We start from the raw sequence: 16,423 nt of genomic DNA, 5'->3' as shown, positions 1-16,423 counted from the left end.
TTTCTTTGGCCCCACAAAAATGATCACAAAAATTAGCCCTACATTATCCATTTTGATAGATCTAATGATTTTTACTTATTAATTTTCATAAATATTTTTCAACGAGATTATATTATGTTATAATTGATTTAAACATATAGTTGTATTGAATTCAACCGTATAGTTGTGTAATGAACAATTTGTTTGAGAAACAAACTAACAGTTAAACACACACACTTAATTACACTCTCTCACCAAGCTCAAACACATTATTTACCCAAAGTACCACTACAAAATGGCCTAACTCTTATAGTAATAGAGTGGGTTTTAAGCGATGGGAAAGAGTTGTTGCATTGATATAGTAAAAGTAGCATTATTTTTAGAAGAAGAAAAAAGAGTTGTTGCATTGATAACTTCAATTATCTTTGGAACAACATGGTTAAATTTAGTGATAGAACCTAAGTTATTATATCTTTTTTTTTTTTTTTTTTTTTTTTTTTTTTCTCACAAATTAGTCTAGAGGCCACTATTTTTGTGCAACTTATTATAGTGGTAGGTCATGAGTGGTGAAAATAAAAACAATGTTAGTGATGAGTTCATGTGAAAGTTATTATTCCCTACTCAATCAGCCACCAAAACAAATTGTACAAGAGTTGAGTTCCTAGCAAAGTTATTTGAGTGATGTTGGAAATACCACAAAATTTATATATATATATATATATATATATATATATTATAAACATATGTGTCACCAATCATAATAAATTAATTGAAAACATTCATTAGATTATGAAATCTACAAATATAACATTCATTGCTACATAGGTATGTAAGTATTTTATAATAAAATTTATACTAGTTTTAGTATTTTCCAAATGGTTTATCTTAATCTCCCCCCACACTCCCAAGTCCCACCAAGGAGTGAACTACTCAACTATACTTCTACTTGGCAGTTTGGGGTGTTCATGACATAGTTTTTTTTAACCTAACTTGATCTTCTCAGATTAATTTCTCCTAACCAACCCAACCCATTACTAGTATAGAAACAAACCCAATCTTGCCCACATGGGTAGGATTAGATTGGATTGGATTGATGAGTTGTGTTTATATGTTTTAGGATAAAGTTTAGCTACAAAATTGGTTGTAACTTAAAACTATAAACTTATTCAATATCATTTTATTAGAGATGAATTTTGACAAATTCACCGTTGTATTATATCTTTTTCTTATACCCTCCATGCTCGCAAAATTTCTAGAAAATTAATGATCAATAACTATGTCATCAATAAATTGTTTAAATTGCAAGTTTTTGTAGTTTAAAATTATGCACAAAATATAAACTTATAGATCATATAATAAATAATATTCGATTGACATAAAATTTGATATGTGTATTAAGAGAGTAAAAAACATGAAATTCAACGGTTAAATTTTCAAAATATGTAGTAATTTTTATTTTATTGAGTAAGCTTGTAGCCTAAGGCTACAACTAATTTTGTGGCTAAATTTTGTCATATATTTTATAGCTTATAAAAAATTGGGTGTGCATCAACTCTTTAAGCAATTTTTTTAATAAGTTATTAAAATTCACACAATTTCCTAAATGGTATTTCAAAATTTCAAATTCATCAAAACTAATTTTCAAAACCTTAATATTTGTTCCACATGTTTGTACTCACAATCTTAGAGCATTCACATTTCAAAATTCTATCATATCTTATTTTACCATTCCAAAAAGCTTCTTTATTAATTATACCATACTATTTTATAATACTTTCAGTATCCTAATTTTTATTTTACAATACAACACATTAAAATAATATATCCCAAAATCCAAATAAAAGCAAAAACCCAAAACCCCAATGAGAGAGAGAGAAAGAGGAATTGATAAAGTAAGTGAATAAAATATTAGTTTTTTTTTTTTTTTAGAATTGAGCTACAGTGCAATTCTACCTTTAAAATTGCACTGTAGCACTATTACAAATGTTTTTGCAATAGTTGGTTTTTACAAGTCTAGATGTGTAGGGGGTTTTGGACTTTTATGCTAAAATTTCCCTATATATAGCATACGTCATTCCCAATATGAATGCTCTTACAAATTGTGTTTTTAAAACACTTTTATAATTTTGAAATCATGTTTATTTTGAAAACACGATTTTAACTAAGGTCACACATACACTCTGTCCACATCAAGAAAAAGTATTTCATATCAAATAATACTACGTAAGTGATATTAAAATCTAATAAATGAGAGATATATAGATAAAAATAAATACCCGGTAACACATATTTTTCATTTATAGTGGAATAGTATTTTAACAACACTACCACGATATACTACATTTATTAGTGGAATAGTATTTTAAGACCACCACCACGATATCATTTGACACAAAATCCTTCTCCCACTTGTAATAATCAGCCCACGTTTGTATCGTGGGTTAGGTGATCACCCTTTTAACTTTTAAGTCCTAGTGGCAGCTAACCTAGCCAACTACCCTCGTTCCAGTCCAAATCTAATAACTACCTCTCTCTCCCTCTCTCACTCTCTCTGTCTCTCTCTGCTAATGGAAACAATGAACTTGTGGGACAACTTGGTCGAAGAGGCACTTGTAAAGCTCGAAAATCTGAAACTCCTGCGGTCTCTGAGACCCATTCACCTCCCCAATGACCAACAATCAAAACCCATTGAAAATGAAGATCAAAGCTCCTCAATATCCGACCATGAAGAAGCAGGAAAAGATCTCTTCCAGGTGTACGATGAAATGCAACAGTGGGACCGGTCCTCTGTGGAGGTCCAGATTGCAGAAGAAACGTTTCAGAGATGGGTCTGTGACATTCCCAGTACTGGTAACCTTCTTCTTTTCTCACCAAAATCCTATCTTTATTTGCTTTGGTTTTTGAAAAAAAAAAATTTGTGGGTGATGTTTGAGATTTGAATATGCTCTGCGTATTTGCATTATGAAGCTAATAACGTTTTTGCCTTTTGATTTCATTGGTTATGCATGCAAGTAATAATAGTGAATGTCTGAATTGTAAACCAAAACCAACTATTGTGTTTGTAAGTCATTGTAAAACCAAGAGTGCAATATGGACATATTTATGTCTGGTGAGAAAATTTAGTGTGTGAATTTTAGCGTGGGGGTAGTGAGGGTTGTATGCCAAAATGGGTTTGACTTATTTCATTGTTACAGCTTACATGCAATTAGGCAACTCTTGTGGGTCAATGAATGTTCTGTTTTGGCTGGGGTGTGTGTTTAAGCGGGCAATCATGATGAGATATGGGAATAGCGGAATGAGAATGGGAGAAACTAATGCTCTTAGTGTGTGTGTTGGATAAATATATTGGCTGCTAAATGATGCATTGACGGATGACAAATAAGTTCTGGTGAGGACAGTGAGGTCAAGTTTGATGTAATGTGAAATTTGGGCAAATGATATTGAAGAATATGGTGAACAAGAATACGTAACTCAATTATGCTCGGCAGTTATGAAACATTTTATTGGAACTTTTATCACAATCCGGTGTCTTATCTTTTGTTCTTACCAAGGACTGATATGGTGTCAATTGGGCATGATAAGATGTCTTAGTTTAAGAAGATATGCATATATCTTAGACTCTCAAGGGCCTTATTTGTTGTTGAATTTTACAAATATATATCATCTCATTATTCACATTGACACTGATCATTGCAGGGGATGAGGCTGTCTGCAGAGATAAAATAACTGGTAATGAAGCAGAGTCCTGCCCTCAGCAGTTCAAAAAGCTACTTTTGTTCTCTGGAAATGATTATTTGGGCTTGAGTTCACATCCTACAATTGGAAAGGCTGCTGCAAAGGTGTGCTTAATGATATTTCTTTACTCAAAGTATACTTTCCCCAAGTTCATAGGGTTTTTTTTATTTTATTTTATTTTTTATTTTTTATTTTTTATTTTATTTTTAATTATTTTTAATTTTTAAAAATAGTTCTCCTTTTCCTAAAAGGACTGCTAATTGTAAACCAGGCTTCCCTAGAACTTGGAATGGGCCCAAGGGGTTCTGCTCTAATATGTGGCTATACCAATTACCATAGGCTATTGGAGTTGTGCTTGGCAGATCTAAAGATGAAAGAGGTATGTATTATAAAAATGACTTGAGCAGTTTATATGATTTTTCTTTTTTATAAATTTTTTCTTGTTATTATATCTAACCATTTCTCAAGAAATTCAAGTTGTTCATGGTATAAGAACCCAAAAGTATGATTAAGAAATTCATAACATGTTGGCATGAGCCAGGGTTTAAATGAATGCCAATGAGGGTTTTGGTATACTACATTCATGATTGACTTGGTTCCAGTGATGATAATTATCGAGATCACAGGTTTTGCAAGATGTACTATGGTACATTGAAACTCATAAAGCAATTATGTAGTTTTCTTGGAGGTTTAATAAATTGGGTTGTGTTCTTTTGATCACCATTTGCAGATCATCTGACCTTTTCTAGTTTTTTCAACTGAAAACTGATGCATTTTTGTTTAATATTTATGCTATAGGATTGCCTTCTTTGTCCTACAGGGTTTTCAGCGAATATGGCTGTGATGGTGGCATTAGGAAACGTTGGTGCTCTCTTGACTGCACGCAGGACACCTTTGGAGGAAGAAAGGATTGCCATATTTTCTGATTCACTGAATCATGCATCAATAATTGATGGTATTCGTCTTGCTGAGCGACAAAAAAGTGTGGAATTGTTCATCTATAGACATTGTGACATGTCTCACCTTAATGCACTGTTGTAGGTTTTACCATTTTCTCTTAAATTTTCAGTCTCACTTCATTGTTTAGCATACTCTACCCAAGAATGATATAATTGATGCATTTGTGTTTTGACAGATTGAATTGCAAAACGAAGAGGAAAGTCGTTGTGACTGATGGGTTAGTCATGTTGTAATATGCGTTACTTACAATTTCACTTTAGCAAGCTCCATGTGGCTGAGAAAATTAGGCAAAAATGAGAGCCAGAAAAGCACAGTGCATGGTTTTAAATTTTAATGCTTTCTTTTGATATTCTAAATTTAATTCTCTTTTATCCATTTATTATGTTGTCAAATGTGCACTTCTTCACTTGTTTTTTCCCCTCAAAAAAAAAAAATAAAAAAAGAAAAAGAAACTTTTATCGTGGATTGGGTTGAGAATAATTGTTGAAAAAAATTCTCTTGCATTCCTCTGGGCATATACATCAAAGTCAAAGGTGGCCATCTTTGACACACATGGATCCCACTAGGATATTCTGAGGCTTGTATTATATATCATTCTTCTCATTCAGATCATAATGAGAACAAATTATGATATAATAAATGAAGTTTAGATAGGGGACTTCCAAGATGTCTTTTTAATCTTTAGTGGTTCACATTTATCACCATGTAAATGACTGTGCTAGGATGGGCTTTGTTAGTCAGTGGGAAACAGTGTAGTCTTTATTTGTTTAGCTAATTGTGTTCACGTCTTGGTTTGTTCTCTGACAGACTTTATGTCTGGTGTACTAATTAGGTTCATCTTCTAAACTTTTGTGTTATTTCATCATTTACAAAGAGGGTGTTTCTACATATGTGTCACGTGTGTGTGCGTCTGTGCATTGTTGGATTTGGTGGATGACTTCAATCTCTTTTTATTGCAGTCTATTTAGTATGGATGGAGACTTTGCACCAATGATCGAACTTGTGAAGCTTCGCAGGAAGCACCGGTTTTTGTTAATCGTTGATGATGTAAGTCACTTTTAGTATTGATGCTTATGATATCAAAAGAAGATGTGTCTTGTACACAAACTCATCTTGGGATTATTGTTAACCCCAACGTGAAGTCTATGATTTATTGATGGCTAAAGTATGGAGAATATGGCTAGATCACATCTCTGACAATCATATTCATTCTTTTAACTTTCAACTATCAACATGCATCTTGGTTTAGTTAATGAATGGTAGAGGCAAAAATGGCTTCTTCCTGTTTACCTTCTTCAATGCATTATATGCCCTGAACAATAGAGAGTTACTCTTGTTGAGATTTTTATTCCCAGGCCCATGGAACATTTGTTTGTGGTAAAAATGGGGGTGGAGTGGCTGAAGAGTTCAATTGTGAAGGAGATGTTGACATATGCATAGGCACTTTAAGTAAGGCTGCAGGTTGCCATGGTGGATTCATAGCATGCAGGTAATTCCTCTTGTGTGCTCTTCCCTCTAAGTATGATGGAGAATAATAGAAATAATTAGGCTTCTCTAGACAATTCCTGGGAAGACTTTCATTTTATTGGAACTGAGCAAAACAAATTATTTTTCTTTAGCATTTATACCATGAGTTCCTTGAATGTTTTATCTCCTGTATGTGAAAATATGTTTGATTTAGTTATGCCATTATCTGAATGCTATATGAACAGCAAAAGGTGGAAGCAACTCATACAGTCAAGGGGTCGCTCCTTTATATTTTCCACTGCCATGCCAGTCCCCATTGCTGCAGCTGCCCATGGTACACCTTATATCTTCCTTTCAAATGCAAGCTTTGTGGACAAATTATTGATAATTATCATTTTTATGTTTATTCCAAATAAAGGATCCTGAGTGAAGGGAAGAGTGAGAGCAGAACATAAAAGAAAGAAGTGACTAAGTTTTTATCCCAATTCACAGTGTTGTTGTGCCATAGGAAGCACACATACTTCATTTAGGGTATTGTACTTGTGTTGGATACCTAACACGCCTAGGACACTTCTGCATGCGTATCCTAGCCGTGTCCTTTTTTTTTTTGAAAAAATGTAGGACACGGCCAAGACACGTAAACAAAAGGAATCGAATACCCTTTCACAAAACAAAAAAAGCATTCATGCCATAAATCTTAATATTGTATTTGAAAGTTAATAAATATCTTTATTCTTGGCTTGCATTCTAATTTCTAAACATCCTGTAATAGTCATGGATTTGCTTTATTATCAATTATTACTCTTAATTTCATATATATATATATATATATATGTATATATTTAACATTATATGAAAAAAATGCTTCATAATATATAGAAGATAACAATAAAAATTAATTTAATAGTTATTTAATAGATGTGTCTTGTTGTATCCATGTCGTACTCATACCCAGACCTGTGCACTGACAGTTAAAATTGATAGGCTGTTGCTTACCAACTCATTTGCCTACTCTTGCTGATGCATTTATGGAATTCAAAAAGTGTGAAAAATCAAAGCCTCAAGATATTTGTTAAATATATGTAATTACATAAAGGTGTAATACCAGATTATTTGGTATTCTAAGTAAGAACCCTCATAAAACCATTGGAATTATATCATTCTCAAGAACATAATTAAATAGCAAATGACCTTTAGGTCAAGTGGCATTTCCTAGTGTTTCCAACCGTGACATCTAGGTTCAAGTCCCCCTCCCCCCACTCGTAATATATAGAAAAAAGAGCATACTTAATATATTCTAGGCTTTGACACTTTCACACCAATGTTTTTGTGTTGTTATGGTGGTGCATATATGCATGTATGTATGATTTTTTTGCTGATAGTATGAGACATAATTGAGTGATCTTTAAATGTTATGCTCAGTGAGAAATTCAAATTCTTAGTTGCCACAACTAATTGTTGCCTTTCCCTCCTTGGTGAAATACCATCTTCCTTAATTACTTGAGTATGGCATGCAGCTGCTGTTCTTGTGGCAAAAAAGGAGACATGGCGTAGAAGGGAAATTTGGAAACGGGTGCAAGACTTTCATGCTCTTACTGGAATCCCCATCACAAGTCCCATAATATCTCTTATTGTGGGGAGTGAAGAAAAGGCCCTACAGTCCAGCCGGTTTATCTCTCTCTCTCTCTCTCTCTCCTCTCTGTGTGTGTATGTGACTATTGTCATTGCTAAGACAGCTACTGAATATGCCAATAATTCTGGAACAGGCATTTGTTGAGATCTGGTTTCCATGTAACTGCAATCAGACCCCCAACAGTGCCTCCCAACTCATGCAGGTTTGTTGTGTACTATTTGTGATGCTTTTGTTTTTTTTTTTTTTTTTTTTTTTTTTTTTTTTTTTTTTTTTTGGGTTGTTAGTACCTATGTGAATGTAGCATTAGTTGTATATATCTTGCTAGCTTCATGCCAAGAACCCTGTTGCCTAGTGGTATTTTTTGGGATTAAGAATTTTGTGTGCCCCTGACTGAATACGATAGTGGATTCACTCATTGCATCTCTGTTTTCTCCCACCTCAATACAATCTGACCAGAATAAACCATCCACCCATCTTATTCTGTTGACTAGCAACAATTATCTCATACATTGGGTATATGCACCCTCCCTCTCACAGTTTGGGTCCACAACTGTGTTGGACAGACCTGCTGTGAGGAGGATGCATGTATCTGATGTACAAGATAATTATTGCTAGTTAGCGAATATGACAGGTGGATGGTTTATTCTGGTCAGGCTGTATTGAGGTGGACAAAAAATATAAACAATCTGATCATGTAAAATAAATATCAGTGTATACAAATTATGAATACAGTAAGAATGCATATACATAAAGATATGTACAAGTTGGCACTGGATACAGATTTAGGAGTAATTATGTTTTATCATATGCACAAATTGAATTTTTATTCTGATTTTTTCCTTTTAGGCTTAGGGTGACTCTCACTGCAGTGCACACAATGGATGATCTGAAGAAGCTCACCACTGCATTGTCACAGTGCATTGATTTCCAAGATATTGGCATCCAAAACTCAAGTGGATATGCAAGGCTTTAGTATTTCGATTCCCCCTCCCCCCCCCCCCCCCCTTCCTGTGGACTGCATTGATTCTTTTTTTTTGCTAGAGCATTGATTCATTTCTAGGATAATAATTTATATGTTGTAAATTTTGCTCAGTTAATCACTGTTGAATGATCTGAATAATGGATTTTCAGCCATAAGCTTTTATTGCTAGTGAATGATCTGGCTAGGTCAATTTACTCTCATCTAATTGAGTCTGCCCGTTCATTTAAATTCTAAGCTAGAGCCATGAGCGATTCTGAAGTAATACAAAGGAACTCATTTTTTGCAAAGAAACTATTATGAACCTTGTGGGAAGAATTTCAAAAAGGTTGGCACCTGGTCATTGTGTAATCGTCAAATATATATATATATATATACACACACACACACACATCTGTGTGTGTGTTTAACGTGTTTGCATTGCATGGGCATGTGTTTTATAAATAGTCACCACCAACATGCAAGTAAGAGCCAACAAAGCAGCATTATTACTAATTTACTATATATTATAATGCTTGCCAGAAAGGACAGGACCTTGTCTTACATAGATCTCAAGTTTTTCACTTTTAACCTTTACTTCCAAAAGAGAGAATCCTAGAACCTCCAAAAGATATGTTGTCTATATAAAACCCCTTCTTACAAGTTATATATGTATTGTTCAATCGTGTAAATATGACTTTACTAAGAATCTCTTTGTATACTTAACCCCTATAAACCTCTCCACATAACAATATAAAAATCAAAACAATCAACCCTAGTTAGACTTGTCCAAAGAAGGTTTGGGAGAAGCCAGACCCAACCACCACCCCTCTCCTGATGTCAACCACGAGGAGTTGGAGGTGGAAGAAGAGCTACCTCGAGGAGTTTGCTGCTTCTGGTCATCAGGGTTTCTTTTCATATCCTTGCTTTCTGTTTCTTCCTCATTCTCAACCATTTCGAACTGTAAGGTACAAAAAAGCACATCATAAACGCAGGAAAACTGATTCATTTTCCTCATATATAGTAAGTTAAATAGAACAATGCAAGAAGTACTAATATTTTTCACGTCTTGTTAAGGTTATGAGTTGTGATTGGAACAATATATGCACTCTCTCGTGAGTGATACCACTTTTATAATACATCGATGATAAGTTACGTCATAAGTTGTGAAAATTTTTATACCATTAGACTTATTAGGGAAAAATAGAAATAAGTCTATAGATACTATTTTTCGCAACCATTGCCATGATTTATTGTGGTTGGTATATGATAAAAAATTAAAAATGATGTCAATGATAGAAGGGCTATATATCACTAGTGAAATTTTTTTTATCCTTATGATTACACAATTGGAGGAGATGAGGGCTAAGAGATGCTCACCTGTGGCATTGGAGCAATGGAGGTCAGGTTAAAGTGCCTTCTTTGAGAGGTGATAGTCCCACAAAACGCAGTGTCAGTGTCACTCTGTTGTGTCTGAGGGGGCTCATTGAGGTTAATGAGGGAGTTTTTGGTTGTAGTGATACTATGGGTCTGGGGGGTCTCAGGTGGGAGAGGAGGAGAAGGAGAGGGTTTAGTGATTACACACTGAAGGATGGCATTGCTGACAGGGCGCCTCTCAGCCAATGGCTTGACAGGTGAAGTTGGGCGTGGGCCAAGTTGAGGCTTATATGGAGGGAGGAGATGAGATTTTAAGGTTGTGGAAGAGGCTGAAGGTGGAGTTGAGATCACTAGGTGGTCTTCAGGGTGGACCATAGACTGAGGGGATGTGATCATGTTTGGCTTTGGCCACAGAAAGGACCCCTGTGGCTTGCATATCCTGAACCCACTCTTCAGCCTTTTTATCTTTGCTGCCTTGTCCTCTGTTGCTGTTGTTACTGCTGCCTTGTCTCCTCCCTTGTCCTCTTGTTCTTCACCTGATTTGTTCTTCTGTTCCAACTGATCCTTTGTCTCTCTTACAGTGTGTGATGGTGTTGTTGGAGATCCTATCAATAATAGTGGTGGTGCTTCTGATTCTGGCATGATTGTTTCCTCCCCTGCAGCTGATTTCAGCATACCCATTTTCTCCTGCATTAATAAGCGTCCATCAATGCCACTTCATTTACATCTTTTCTTTTCTTTTTTCTTTTTTTTTTTTTTTTTTTTTTTTTTTAAGCAGCGCCCTTAGAACAATAGTTAACAATCTATTTTAGGAAAATTTTAATACTACTTTTATGGAAAATGAAAAAAACTGTGAAAATATTAATTTTTTTTCCCTTTTTCCATAAATTTTTTTTTAAATAGATTATTAACCATTAGCTTAACAGTATTCGTTAACATTTTTTTTTTTTTTTTAATTTATAAACCACTTCATTTATTACGTAGTAATTAATTCAGCACCATTATTCATGAAATATATGTTGTAGATCCCATGTTATAATGTCGTTTGCAATAATTATTGTCATTCCTCCATTAAATCAAAACATGACAAAACTGACAAAATATTAAGACAACTGCTCAGGTGTTATTCATGTCTAGTACATCTCAAAATTATCCCAAGTAGTTCATCAAAAAAAAAGAAAAAAAAAATTATCCCAAGTATTATTACCCGGAAGGGAATTGTTAACCCATTTATTAAATGTTATACTTGGCCTTAAAAAAAAATTTATTAAATGTTAAACTTTAGATTTTCTAATTAAATACAATCATGTTTTTGTATTAATTAATATAACATAAAAGTTATTATTTTCTCCTAAAGACAATTAATTGGCCAATATAGTGACAATATAAAATTTAATTGGGTATCCTTATACAGCATAGCTAGAACTACAAGTGTCCTTTATTTATTAATGGATCAGCATGTGGGTCATTTCCAAAGTTCGGATGCTATGGTCTTGACAATAATTGTCAGGCGCTTCAGGGCAAAAAAATAGTAATCATGGCAATATACCTACGCACTTTCAATCGACAAAACAGCAAGGATTAGAGGATAGGTTCATGGTTGGTACCTCCATTCCACTCAAATATTGTGAAATTTTCATCAATTCTTTGACTTCTTTATCAACATTAGCTTTCCTATTCATCCAATCTGTATACATTTCCTGTGAAAACATTAAGCAAATAGTTGATTATTTGGAGGGGGAAAAAAATCAAATAGTTAATACAGGCATCGTCAAGCTGAATTGAACACTAGCAAAATCTGTTAATGTTCACCTTCAATGGAATCAGTGAACCTTCTTCATGGTCCCAGTTCAGACATGTCACAGAAGAATTTGGGGTGGTGGCAATGGGTAGATTCTCCTCTTGCTTTTTGGTCACCAGCTCCTGAATATTCCTGTTTGACCAACATGATCAAAGACACAATAAGACTAAACTCCATTTCAGAAAAGTGACTGTTAAGAAAAAAGGCACTAGGTACTAAAATCCACAAAAGTGATAAATGAAATAAAAAATGGAAAGAGAGATGGCATTATTATCAATAAGAACAAGGCCAAATATATAAAGGATCAATACTATCAAGAAAAAAGGTCACTACTTTTTCATTTTGGCCATCTCTTCCTTGAGCTCCCCAAGCTCTCTGGTAGAAATAGCATCCTGAGAAGGGCCATCTCCTGGCTTCCACCCAGGTGGTGGAATCCAATAAGGGTCTTGAATCCCAGCATCTTTCCTAATATTTAGCAGATCAGCACTCTCCAGCCAATACTCCATGGCCCCTTCAGAATTGTGCCGCCGCCGGAACCGCTCCTCCCCACCGGGCGCCACCTTTCCAGCCATATGCTTCAGCAAATGGTCTAATAAACCTGTATCACCAACGAGCTTCCTTGCCTCTGTTCTCAGTGCTGGCCTTAGTATTGGATTCCCAAAGAAAGCTTTTTGGTCCTTCATAATTTTCAAGATGTTCACCTCAGCCAGCTTGTACCTTCATAAATACAATTTCATGCATCAATTTAAAGAAATTTCCAAATCTATTCAAATACGAAAACTACTTTCAATTTACTATTAGACTAATTATGAAGTAAAAAGTTGAATTTTTTGACATAATTATTGGAACAGTTCTTTGTGTCCTCACCTGTCCACAGACCATCTTTCTATGGAATTTTTGATCTTTTTCTTTTTACTCTGATTGTGAACCTGAATTTGAGATTGCTTCTTCTGTCGCTTAGCTCTTTTGGGCATTTGAGCTCTTCTAGAACCATGGCACTTTCTCTTAAGATTCTTCTTTGCCTTAGATGACTCTAGCTCCACAGCTTCACCATCAACTTCTTCTACCTCATCCTCATCCTCATCATCTTCATCACCACCTTCCTCTTCATCTTTCCCTTTCCCTTTCCCTTCTTCTTCTGCTTCTTTATCTTTCACATTCATTGATAAAGTTTCAACCTTTTGCTCTTCATGCCTGCCTATGAACCTGACCCTCTTACGCTTACCCCACTGGACCATCCCAGTGAGATTGACCTCAGAGCTGCACATACCCTTTTTAGAAGCTGCATCCCTGAGCCTAGTCCTCGAGGCTGGGCCCGAGTCTGAGTCTTTCTCAGCCTCCATACAAGGCACAACCCAGAAGCTCCATGAGTTTCTCTTTTCTGCAATTTCCTGAGTTGTTAGTCTTCTATAAAGCACCTCTCCAGCAAGTTCTGAATCCATTATGTATTTCTCATTCAGTGAAGGAAGCTTCTTCCCCTCTGGTTTCTCACAATTCCCATTGCTAAAATGTGTACGAAGAGAGCAAGTGCTTGGATACCTCACTGCTACGTTAAATTCAGTTTTCTCACTCACCTGAAAAAAAAAAAAAAACCCAAGTCATCAAACTGACCCAATTGAAAAAAATAACAATACTTGTTAAAAAGAACCCAGAAAAGATGTATATATGAAAAATAAAACAATAACAATAACAATGGTGGAACTTTTGTGTATAATATGTACCATGACGACCCTGATTGAGTTGAGCTGTTCTGGGGTTTGTGGTGTGAGCTTGGAGTGATCAATTTCATAGAAAGATCCCACCTTTATGTGCTCTATAGCATCTGCATTACCAGAAAAGTGCAACTGAATAAACTTGAGGGACATGGGTGTAAATCAGTAAATCTAAAAAAACGATGAGGGCATATCAGGGATGTGATAAAAGATGCCGAGTAGGGGTACAATTGGAAGAACTTTTGGACAGTGAATGTCTAGCCAAAGATGGCCTTTCTGTTTGCCCCAAGTCCAAGTACATCATTTCCTGCTCAAAACCAAAAGCCAAAAAACAAAAACGCAGTCACAAACAAATTATACACAATTATTATACATACCCATTTTTCTGATTTTATAATTATAAAAAATAGTAAAAAATACACACTTTTATCTTACCCAAAATACTAACTTTTACGGGTCCGGTCCGGTGCTAGACACAAAATTGACGCTTGTTGTATTCGTGTTGCATGACAATATCAAGTCCATTTTCATGGTTCAAAATTTATTTATTTTAACTCTAATAGTCGACTACATCATTTAAATTTTTAAATAATGTAGTATTAGATACACCAATAATAAAGAGTGTCATTTTTTGCCTAGTACACTAAACACCTACAATTTTCTCTTTATATTAAATTTCCTAAACCTGACATTACAATGCCATTCGTTTTAAATAGATTTATTTTATAGATTAGATTAAATTTTACAAATTAATTTTTTTTTTTTTTAGTATACTAGATACAAAATATGGTCTTCTCTCCAAGTTTCCTAAATCTAAATGCTGAATATTTAAAATAATACACTTTAGATTTATAATATATAATCTAAATCACAAAATAAATTTACAATGTACCATTTTACTCTCCAATTCATGACCAAAATACTAGAGAGCCTATTCAATCAAATTGTAAGAGTATTTGGGCTAATAATTCGCACTTTGACAAGCACACATCACACATGCACGTACACAAACACAATCTGCAAAGAATATACGCTGTTTAGCTGCAATTGCAAATATATATATCAGCAAGTGATAATGGTTTTGATATACAATACATGCTTTGCCATTCATGCGGGTTTTAGCAAATCTCATCATTATAGAAAACCAAAATCTTCTCTCTTTTTCTCTACTACACGTCCATGCACACAAACCCCACAAATATCGCTGATTTGCTCTAACAGGATCTGGACAACATTACACGCGCTTTTGTAGCGCGTGCTAAGACAACAAATTGCTACTACTCAGCAATATTCACGTTGGATTGTTTTTGCTTTAGCATCAAATCAACTCAAATAAATATATCAACCCCAATTTCACAGCGCGAGTGGAAACATACTTGAATAACCAAAAATAAAAAAATAAAAATTGAAACTCAGACCACCATGCTTGTGTGAGTGAGTGACAGCCCTAACTAACAAAATAGAGATCACCAAAGATGCTAAACCATAACTTTTTGGCACAGCTTTTGTTAAAAAATTTCCAAGTAATGAGCTGTTAACAAATTGTGGCAAAGTGATAGAGAGAGAGAGAGAGAGAGATTACTTTAGCTGTGGCATTTACATTATCTAGCTCCTCCATGGTTGTGAATCTGTAAAGAAAATACGGACCAAAATGTTTAATGTGCATGGTAACAACTAACAATATGGTTAAAATAAAAACTAAGATGGGAATTTGAGCATGATGTTGAAATGGGTTTTCAATATAATGTACTTTGCAGCTTTTATTTGTTTGGATTCATGTAGGGTTCTATGTATATTATATAAATAAACACTGTGGCTGTGTAAGAAAAAGCTTTAGAGTATAAACATGGCAAAATATGCAGACCCGAACTTAGAAGCAAACAGTCACATTAAAATAATAATATTGCCCAATAAGTTTAAACTATGAGACTATGAAGGAGCTTGTAAAACTAGCAAAGAGTTGTATCTATGCTTATTTTGAATTGAAACAAAGACCCAGATTAGTTTGATTCGTGAAAAATGAGTTTGAATTGCTTGGGTTAGATTTCCAGGTACTTTGCTATTGGTTTACATCAAAAAAGATTTCCAGGTACTTTCCTATTGGTTACATCAAAAAAGAAATCCATGTACTGAAAGTCAGAAAACCCATTTCCTAGAAAACAAGTACAAGCTTTTAAAAAAACTCCAAAACCCATTTTACAGTTTCCCTTCAGTTTCCTACGATTTTTCTCGTAAGCCAAACAACTTATACATTCTTATCTCCAAGAAAACTTGAAATGCAAGAAAAGAAAAACGCAGAAAAAAAAAAAAAAGGGGGTTATTAACTTATTACCTTTGTGAAATATACTGAAAACCCAAGTGGAATTTGACACAAACAAGTTATAAAACCTGCAAAAAAAAAAAAAAACCATCACCAAACAAGTTCATTGTGTCAAATTTCCATCACAGACTTAGTTCCATGAAACTTATCATGTCAGATCCAAACACAGAAAAAGGCTACCTAAGCAGACCTTAATTCTGATCGATGAGAATTAATTTGTTGTATCAACAAGTTGCTTTTTCTTTCTTTGTTTCCTTTTTCTCTGTGATATTTTTCTCGAGAAAGTGGGAGCGAAAATTTGTTATGAGTGAAATCCGATTGAGCGTAGTGTCACCATTTCATATATATGAGAGAGAGAGAGAGAGAGAGAGAGAGAGAGAGAGAGAGGCAATGATTATCAGACGTGTTGGACCTCACGTGACCTTTGGTCCCCTATAAACGGTTTGGGAATTTTTTTAAGTTGCCGAAAATGCCCCTGTTG

At 34.6% G+C, this 16,423-nt stretch overlaps 2 protein-coding genes across 3 annotated transcripts; one reads left to right on the top strand and one right to left on the bottom strand.

Annotated features, from left to right (window-relative positions):
- The first annotated feature begins 2,396 nt into the window (after positions 1–2,396).
- Positions 2,397–9,020, top strand: LOC115959040 (8-amino-7-oxononanoate synthase-like). 2 transcript variants are annotated; one of them, XM_031077331.1, is made up of 11 exons: positions 2,397–2,829; positions 3,676–3,818; positions 3,986–4,093; positions 4,513–4,751; positions 4,850–4,891; positions 5,634–5,721; positions 6,030–6,163; positions 6,387–6,475; positions 7,659–7,809; positions 7,908–7,976; positions 8,621–9,020. In XM_031077331.1, exons 1-11 carry the CDS (start codon positions 2,547–2,549, stop codon positions 8,745–8,747), a joined length of 1,473 nt encoding a protein of 490 aa, XP_030933191.1. In that variant the 5' UTR covers positions 2,397–2,546; the 3' UTR covers positions 8,748–9,020. The 2 variants fall into 2 exon arrangements, with proteins under 2 accessions (XP_030933191.1, XP_030933192.1); XM_031077332.1 differs by lacking the exon at positions 2,397–2,829 and having other exon boundaries at positions 3,740–3,818; positions 3,948–4,093.
- Positions 9,021–9,284: 264 nt separating this feature from the next.
- LOC115962138 (protein DYAD) lies at positions 9,285–16,194 on the bottom strand. Its single transcript, XM_031081026.1, has 11 exons — positions 16,133–16,194; positions 15,955–16,010; positions 15,205–15,250; positions 13,851–13,929; positions 13,632–13,732; positions 12,778–13,484; positions 12,244–12,627; positions 11,922–12,042; positions 11,717–11,809; positions 10,113–10,796; positions 9,285–9,693 (listed from the first exon to the last, which is right to left on the bottom strand). Exons 3-11 carry the CDS (start codon positions 15,238–15,240, stop codon positions 9,508–9,510), a joined length of 2,391 nt encoding a protein of 796 aa, XP_030936886.1. The 5' UTR covers positions 15,241–15,250; positions 15,955–16,010; positions 16,133–16,194; the 3' UTR covers positions 9,285–9,507.
- Positions 16,195–16,423: the final 229 nt, after the last annotated feature.

This window comes from Quercus lobata, chromosome 9 (assembly GCF_001633185.2).
Source record: "Quercus lobata isolate SW786 chromosome 9, ValleyOak3.0 Primary Assembly, whole genome shotgun sequence".
In the NCBI taxonomy this organism is placed as follows: Eukaryota; Viridiplantae; Streptophyta; class Magnoliopsida; order Fagales; family Fagaceae; genus Quercus; species Quercus lobata.
The sequence above is the reverse complement of the archived record's forward strand: the minus strand, read 5'-3'. Positions and strand labels throughout refer to the sequence as shown.

Bases quoted from the DNA above. Each gene is read 5' to 3' on its own strand.
- LOC115959040 (XM_031077331.1), top strand. From the start codon at position 2,547: ATGGAAACAATGAACTTGTGGGACAACTTGGTCGAAGAGGCACTTGTA. The intron at 4,094-4,512 runs GTATGTATTATA...TTTATGCTATAG, and splicing joins CAGATCTAAAGATGAAAGAG to GATTGCCTTCTTTGTCCTAC. The intron at 7,977-8,620 runs GTTTGTTGTGTA...TTTTCCTTTTAG, and splicing joins GTGCCTCCCAACTCATGCAG to GCTTAGGGTGACTCTCACTG.
- LOC115962138 (XM_031081026.1), bottom strand. From the start codon at position 15,240: ATGGAGGAGCTAGATAATGTAAATGCCACAGCTAAA. The intron at 13,733-13,850 runs GTACCCCTACTC...CTGGTAATGCAG, and splicing joins GTCCAAAAGTTCTTCCAATT to ATGCTATAGAGCACATAAAG. The intron at 12,628-12,777 runs GTGAGGACACAA...GTATTTATGAAG, and splicing joins GAAAGATGGTCTGTGGACAG to GTACAAGCTGGCTGAGGTGA.